Source organism: Otolemur garnettii, unplaced genomic scaffold (genome assembly GCF_000181295.1).
Source record: "Otolemur garnettii isolate 467f Iridium unplaced genomic scaffold, OtoGar3 scaffold00082, whole genome shotgun sequence".
Taxonomy (NCBI): domain Eukaryota; kingdom Metazoa; phylum Chordata; class Mammalia; order Primates; family Galagidae; genus Otolemur; species Otolemur garnettii.
The window spans coordinates 8,438,782-8,447,203 of NW_003852477.1; the positions used below are offsets into that span (position 1 = coordinate 8,438,782).

The 8,422-nt window shown below is 45.5% G+C and overlaps 1 protein-coding gene across 3 annotated transcripts in view; it reads left to right on the forward strand.

The window, feature by feature from the left end:
• KLHL18 (kelch like family member 18) overlaps window positions 1-7,837 on the forward strand; it is a 70,603-nt gene extending 62,766 nt beyond the window's left edge. For 2 of the 3 annotated variants that reach the window (XM_012808066.2, XM_023515941.1), the window contains 3 exons: window positions 2,185-2,289; window positions 3,845-3,956; window positions 4,657-5,697. In XM_012808066.2, the coding sequence (XP_012663520.2) occupies window positions 2,185-2,289; window positions 3,845-3,956; window positions 4,657-5,043 (604 nt within the window). In that variant the 3' untranslated portion in view covers window positions 5,044-5,697. Of the gene's footprint in view, window positions 1-2,184; window positions 2,290-3,844; window positions 3,957-4,656 lie in introns of all 3 variants that reach the window. The other variant, XM_003794536.3, reaches the window with a different exon arrangement.
• The last annotated feature ends 585 nt before the right edge of the window (window positions 7,838-8,422 follow it).

Here is an 8,422-nt window from a genome sequence, read left to right on the forward strand (position 1 = left end):
TTTCTCATAAAGTTTTGTATAGAACAAAGATCACATGATTGCACCAAACCCCTGGGTCTTTGATAATAGGTCAGGTTGGCTTAGTGAGGGGTGGAAGAGTCTCATTTAAATCTGAGGAATGGGGAGGGGACGGTGGCTCATGCCTATAATCCTAGCATTCTGGGAGGCCAAGGTGGGTGGATTGCTTGAGGTCAGGAGTTTGAGACCAGCCTGAACAAGAGTGAGAACCCATCTCTACTAAAAATAGAAAACCTAGCCAGGCAGCACCTATAATCCCAGCTACTGAAGAGGCTGAGGCAAGATCACTTGAGCCCAAGAGTTAGAGGTTACTGTGAGTTATAACAACCATGGCACTCCAAAAAATAATAATAATTTTAAAAAATAGGCCAGGCATGGTGGCTCATATCTGTAATCCTAGTACTTGGGAGGTCAAGGCAGATAGATTGCCTGAATTCACAGGTTCAAGACCAGGCTGAGCCAGAGCGAGATCCCATCTCTAAAAAACAACTGGCCGTTGTGGCGGGCACCTATAGTCCCAGCTACTTGGAAGACTGAGTTAAGAGGATCACTTGAACCCAAGAGTTTGAGGTTGCTGTGAGTTAAGATGGCACTCTACCAAGGGTGACCAAAAATAAATAATTTAATTAATAATAATAAAATAAAGTAAAAAAATAATCTGAGGGATGCTGCTTGAGCAGACTTGAAGAGAGACCCTGCTTCTCTAAGCAATGGCTGTACGGTGGTCCTACCTTCTGTGCAGCAGTAGTGAGGGTTGAAAATAGCAAGTGTGGACAGATATAGTAAGTACACAGCAAATAGGAGCTATGGCATCATCCACTAAGAGAAATTAGGGCTCAGCGCCTGTGGCTCAAGTGGCTAAGGCGCCAGTCACATACACCTAAGGTGGCGGGTTCGAATCCAGCCCAGCCCACCAAAACAACAATGACGGCTGCAACCAAAAAATAACTGGGCATTGTGGCGGGCACCTGTGGTCCCAGCTACTTGGGAGGCAGAGGGAGGAGACTCACTTGAGCCCAGGAGTTGGAGGTTGCTTTGAGCTGCAGCACTCTACCCAGGGGGATAGCTTGAGGCTCTGTCTCAAAAAAAAAAAGAAAAAAATTAGAAGCCATGCATGTAATGAAAACACGTCTGTTAAACTTTATAGTGAATTGCTGGGTACAGTGGCTTACACCTGTAAACCTAACACTCTGGAAGACCAGTGCGGGAGAATTACTTGAGCCACTACTCGAGTGAGCCATTACGTGAGTGGGAGTTCAAGACCAGACTGAGCAAGAGCAAGAACCCATCTCTACTAAAAATAGAAAAATTAGCCAAACATTGTGGTGGGCAGTTGCAATCTCAACTACTTGGGAGGTTGAGGCAGGAGGATCACTTGAGCCCAGTAGTTCAAGGTTTGTTTGGGTTTTTTTTAGGAGTTCAAGTTTTTAGTGAGCTGTGATGGTACCACTGTATACTACCCAGGGCAACAGAGAGAAACTCTGCCTCAAAAAAAAAAAAAAAGCCCTTTATGGAGAATCAAATGGGAAAAAATCAGAGGTAACACAACAAACATATATTAAAAATCCATTACGTACAAGATACCACACTAGTCATTGTAGGGGTCACATAGATGAAGACCTTTTCCCATCTTCCAGGAGGTCCCCACTTATTAAGAGGTGGCAGGTAGACTCCTAGTACTCTCTGGTGCCAGAACATCAGTGGTGTGTGGACAGGGTCTTTTCTTGTTTACCACTCTTAAGTGGTTCCTAGGATGGCACACCCTGCAAGTGGCTGATAAAAATCTTACGAAAGAATGTGACTATGCAAGTGCTGTAATAAAGAAGAGAAGCCACTCTGGGGCTGTGGCACTGGAAGACAATAATTTTCTTGCTAAAGAGAGGAAGGGAGAGAGTAAATTAGATCCTTAGTATGGTGAAGTAGATAGAAGGTGAGCATTTCAGGCAGATCAAGGACTGAGAGAGTAAGAAGAGGAGATAGACCAGAGAAGAGAAGTTGAGAGCAGGAGGAACCACAGAGCAACTTCTGTTGCCTCAGTTTTATGCCTTTTCTTAGTCACATACCTGGGTCTGTTCCAGAAAGAGATAGTGAGGTTTATTTCTCAGCATGAAAGGATGTTCCTAGAAGCCTGAGGCCCACTTGGGATGATGGCTGTGTCTGTTTCAGTGCCATGGGGACAGTTGTGCTGGATGGGCAGATCTACGTCTGTGGGGGCTACGATGGCAACTCTTCCCTCAACTCTGTGGAGACCTACTCACCTGAGACAGACAAGTAAGCACTCCAGCTCCCCTGGAGCAACTGAATCTTATTAAACAGTATAAAAATGAGAACTGCAATTTTTATTTAAGCTTCTTGGTGGTATAGGATGTCTTAACCTTTTTTCCTCTATAATATTTTGCATATAGTAGGTATTTAATAGCCTTTGCTTTAATGAATGAATGATTAAATAAAATGTTCATATAGTCTACATAGATTTTTTTGAAATATTTATCTAATAGTCCATACCTCTTAGCTAAATCACCCCATTTTAATGGGAATGCAGGTGAAAAGGGATAAGAAGTAGATGAACTACATGTTCAAAAGTAGTTAGGTAGGATATGATTTTGATATTTAGATTTCCCAAATAACCTAGGAAAGTGTTGATATCTGTACTACCAGAGTCCTTGTCATTCCATAATATGTATTAACATTTTAAATGTTCTGAAAAATTCTGCAGTAAAGAATCCTGTTTAACCCTATATTTTATATAATACTTATCACCATCTTTGGGACTATTTTATGGAATATTCTTTGGAAAATATTTACTCTTTTCAATACTTGAATTTTCTCTTACATAATAATGTATAAGCAGTAGTTGAAAGGACTCATTCAGGTACTCTTAAGCTAATAATTCTGTTCACTTAACCAATCGCTATATATTGGGCAGAAAGCTGGGTGTCTGAGATCCTTTAAGGAGCACCTGATATTGTGGGGCCACAGATGGATCATGATCCTCCTACTCTGGGGCCTGTGTCAGGAGCTCTTGGGCACAGAGTGGGCAGTGCCTGCATTTTCCCCAGGGTAGTGGAGAGAAGTGGGATGGCAAGGATGCTTTCCAAGGTAACACCTATCATGGGTAGCTGGTGGGAGATGCAGCTCACAGGCAGGGAAACAGCAGGAAGAGAGACTCACATAATTGCCCTCTGTGGTCAAGAACACAGTGATCGTCTCAAGGACTACAGCATAGAGTGTGAAATGGAGGCAGAGCAGGCATGGGTCGCATGTGGTATGGGGTGAAGCCAAAAGGAGCATGAGGACCAAGTGCAGCCGTTGGAGGACCAATCCCTTTGGCTGTGTAGTATTGGGATGGGAATGATCTGAAAGTCAAGCCACCTATGGAAGTGGTCAAGGTGAGAGGCCAGAGGTAGGGCAGTGGTAGTGGGGATGGGAATAAACAATGACTAGGAGGCAAACGAACTAGGACTTGGGGACCACAAAAATGTTGAGGGTGAGAGAGAAGAAGACAAAAACACTGAGTTTTATAAGTATAGCAACTAGATAGCTGGTGGTTCCATTAACAAGACCAGGGAGTACAGGGAAGAGTGGAACTGTAGGATAGAGGCCTCTCTGGTCATGGAATTGACCCGAGAAGGTGGGTTTGAAGCTCAGGCAAGAGACAGCAGCCAGAGAACCATCAGCAAAGGTGGTGGGCGAGGTGATAAGAGGTGTGGAGGTGTCCAACATAGTTCACTGAAGCCCTGCTGAGCTGTCTTGGGAGGATAGGAACACTGAATCTCGTGCCTCCCTTCCTATTTTTACTCTTTCCTATTTTTACTCTTTCCTGAAGGTGGACAGTGGTGACCCCGATGAGCTCAAATCGCAGTGCTGCTGGGGTTACAGTCTTTGAGGGCAGGATATATGTGTCCGGCGGCCATGATGGTTTGCAGATATTCAACAGTGTGAGTCTGGGCTCCTCCTGGGCTGAGGGCACCTACTCTTTCCATCTTTGAAAGTTATTTTTAAAGACATTTGTTTGAAAAAACTTCAGCCTTGCCATTGCTGGATAAAGCATCATCTAGTGAGGTTTCAGACCATCTGTTACTGCATCTTCTGAAATTCTTAACTTCCAGAGAATGGGAGCCAGGGTACAGAAAGGCTAAGGTGCAGTCCCCCCTGCTATCACTGTACTACCCAGTTCAACTGTCCATCAATTGCAGCATTAGAGCTTATAAAATTCCCACCCAGAGTAAGCTCAATTGTAGACCAAGTGTGAATTTGTAAACAATTGTATATATCTGGATAATTTGTTTGCAGTTGCGTTTATTAAAAAAGCCTCAACAGAGCTAATCCATGCTGTAGTGGAAAGCACTCTAGATAGATTACAGGAGATACAGCTCTCATCCCAGCTCTGTGACTACCGAGTTGTGTATCCTTGGTCACAACCTGTATTTATTTCCTTAGGTGCAAACAGAAAGGCCCAAGTGAGATGACCTTCACTGCCAAAAGCAGACATGCCGCTCAGGGCACACTCTGGCAGATTTCTTATCCCCCGGCCTCCCATAGGAGTCCAGTATCATATGGGTCACTTTCAGGGTCACCCCATGGACTAAGAACTGTGACTCTGACCGTCCTGTACCTGTGCCTCTCTCCCTGCTGCAGGTAGAGCACTACAACCACCACACAGCCACCTGGCACCCAGCAGCCAGCATGCTCAACAAGCGCTGCCGGCACGGAGCTGCCTCCCTGGGAAGCAAGATGTTTGTCTGTGGAGGCTACGATGGCTCTGGCTTCCTCAGCATTGCCGAGATGTACAGCTCTGTGGCAGACCAGTGGTGCCTGATAGTACCCATGCACACACGCCGGAGCCGGGTCTCCCTTGTGGCCAGCTGTGGGCGCCTCTATGCTGTGGGGGGTTATGATGGACAGTCAAACCTGAGCTCAGTCGAGATGTATGACCCAGAGACGGACCGCTGGACATTTATGGCCCCTATGGCATGCCATGAGGGAGGGGTTGGCGTGGGCTGCATCCCTCTCCTCACCATCTAAGGCAGAGGGTGGGATGTGGTGGGGTAGGGATCTGGTACAGACTTAGGCATTTCCTTCCAGGAACAGTCCCTCTCAGGAGAGATGGTGGATCAGAAGACAGGGTGAAATGTGAACTTGCCAGACATTCAGTTTTTCTAGGTGCTTAAGTCCTCCCTCACTGATCTTCAGGCCTGAGTCATCAAGATTCACAGCACAGGACAAAAGCCCCTCTGGGTCCCTCACATGGTGATACGGAACTGTTTTGCTGGTCCACACAAACACTCCATCCAAGCCCAGTTCCCACCCACTGTGGCTCTGGGCCACCTATTTGCAGAAAGCCTCCCATCTGATGCACCTCCTTGCCTGTTTATTTTCCACCCATATCATGGCCAGTTTGTCATGGGGAGGCTGCAGTGGCCAAGCCTGTTGGAAACTGTGGGGTATAGCTGAGAGAGAGGACACACTCCAAATATTCTTACTGCCTGTGATGATGCAGCTATAGCAATGTGCTGGCTATACACGAACATGTTCCATCTTCCATTGTAGGGCACAAAGGATTTCGTTCTTATCCCTGATAACCGAGAAGAACAGGAGTTTTTCCCATGTCTTATTTTGGGATTTCCTGGAGCTCTTTTTCATCTTGTCTAGGAGAAACAGAAGGGAAAAAAAGATACTTGAAAGAAACTGCAGAAAATATAAACAAAGAAGCACTTGAAAAAAACTGGAAAGAAAAATACTTTTATTTTATGTGAACATATTTTTCAGGAAGAAGAAAACAAAAAACCAATGTATGTTTAAATGGAAAACCGTCCGATATGAGAAGGATGGTGTCCACTCCACATTCGGATCCCAGGGTCCTGAGGCCTCGCACAGCACTGGGGTTCCCCCTGAACCCCAGCGTGTCTGGAATCAGTGTATCCATGACTGGTCCTGTAGTAAGGTGCTTATGGGGTTTGTCTTCATACCCACCATCAGAGGACTTTTTAAATCATCTTATAGCAAGTCAGCTATTGACTGAATTTACCGCCACTCTTCTAGGTGGGAGCTCCCACCTGTTGCTAGGGGCTCCAGGTGCCCCTGTGATTTACCTCCCACCGCCACTGCAGCACTCAGATTCCCCACTCTCACATTCCTTCCTTTTTTGACCAGCAAGAAACAGCAGGTCTGGCCAGAATTTCACTTGCCCATCTATTTTTCTTGGATGATTTTCTTCATTGTGATGCTTCTGGGGCACATCTACACCTCTAGAACCTAACCAGGGGCTTCTTCCTACCAGCCATGGGCCAGCTTGGTCTGATAACCTTGTCTGTCTGCCCTGCCATTCCATTGCTCATCCATCTGCCAATTCCAGGGTCCAGCCTCCCTCCAGCCCTTGGCAGACTGACCAGCAAGGTGGACCTTTACATTCAACTCAAGCTCTGGCTTTATGACACAAAGAACTAAAGACTAAAAGAATCTCTTGCTGCTGCAAAGAACAGATTTTATATTTCTTCCTCTAATCTTGGCAAATGACCTATTAAAGAGATTCCATATTCCTTTCTCCTTCCTGGATGGGACCTTAATGTAGCACAGCGGGACCCAAAGAGGAGGACATTTTCTGTACCAGTGCACTGGGCAGTGGGGCTGTCCTTAAACTGCTGCTGCCAAAATCTGGTTTTCTAAAATTCTTCTAGTAGAGACTGAAAGAGGATACAATTCCTTTAATCCTAGACTGGGTGTTAGGGTCCCAATCTCCACCTGGTTGGTTTCCTGTCCTTTGCTGCCTACCTGGAGGGTCTAGAAGCCTGTTCAGAAAGGCAGAACATGGAGCCTGGGGTTATCTCCCCAATCCCAGAGCCACCAGGTTTACCAGTGTGTGCAATCGCCATGTATTCAGAGGAAAGTACCTTTGTTACCTGCAACTTAGGAGCTGGGCCTCTACTATAAGCACTTGAAAATGATATTTTTATTTTAAAAGACTGAACAATCTGATGTTTGATATAACTTGGGCTCGTGGTGGAGCTCCAGCATTTCTCCCTCCCTGGTTTGCCTACAGAGGTAGACTGGGAAGGAAGTTAGGGTCTGCATTTGCTGAGGACTGTATCAGTACTGTTCTTATTGTTGCAAGCCCATTTGTGAATTTGAACCAGCACTGATGAGCCTGGATTGTGAAGGTTATTAAGAATTGGACCACACTGGGTCCTTAGGATGCTGGCCCAGATTTTGCTACCAGGGATGATAGATGTTTTTCCTATGGTCTGCTGCTCTTATGATGGCCTTTCTGAGTCCACGCCTACCTTGGGGTGTAGAAGTTACACTGCTGCACCTGAGGTCAGTGTTGCCAAGTAAGATCAAGCCAGTGCTTTGATCTGGGCTTGAGCACAAGTGAGCAAACGTCAACATTTTCACACACTCCCGAGTGCGTTCCTCAGTCTGATGGCAAATGGCTGTTTGCACATGGCTGGTCTGGCTCTTTTGATGTTAGAGCCAGAGACATCACCCAAGGATGTAGTGAAAAGGATGTAACAAGGAGATAGGACAAACGTTGTGTTCACTGGGCACTGGGCTCTAGCCCTGCTCTGAACAGAGGACTATGATGTACACGTCCTTGAATGTTAAACCTTGAATATGCGCACAGTCTACTCTTCTGGATTTCATCTGAGATCACAGCCAGATGGGAACTGAAGACCAGCCTCTTGACCACAGAGATGTGACTAGGTGGGAATTCCCCCCCCCCAATTTATTGTTTCCCAGAAAATCTTATTTCTTCTTATTTATAGAATGCATGTCTTTTGTGTTAAGAAACCAAAGAGAAATAAAGAGAACACTCCCAATAGCTCTTGCCCTATCCTGATTTATTTTTTAAATATTAGAAGTAAATGTTATTTTTATTGTGATTCACTGAAAAATATGTTGGACAAAGTGGGACTATTTCTGTGAAATAAGGGGAAAACCAGATGTGCAACAAAAGCACATGTATATTTCATTTTATAAGAATTAGTTCTGGCTGAGCACCTGTAGTTCAGTGGCTAGGGCGCCAGCCACGTACACCAGAACTGGCAGGTTCGAACCCAGCCCAGGCCTGCCAAACAACAGTGACAACTAGAGCAAAACAATAGCCGGGCATTGTGGCAGCCTCCTGTAGTCTGAGCTACTTGGGAGGCTGAGGCAAGAGAATCGCTTAAGCCCAAGAGTTTGAGGTTGCTGTGAGCTATGATCCCACAGCACTCTACCAAGGGCAACATAGTAAGACTATCTCAAAAAAAAAAAATTTGTTCTGGTGAAAAAATATGCAAAGAAGTGGCACTGGTAGAACAGTGGTTATGGCACCAGCCACATACACCGAGGCTGGCAGGTTCGAACCCAGCCCGGGCCTGCTAAAACAACAATGACAACTGTAGCAAAAAAAAAAAAAAAATAG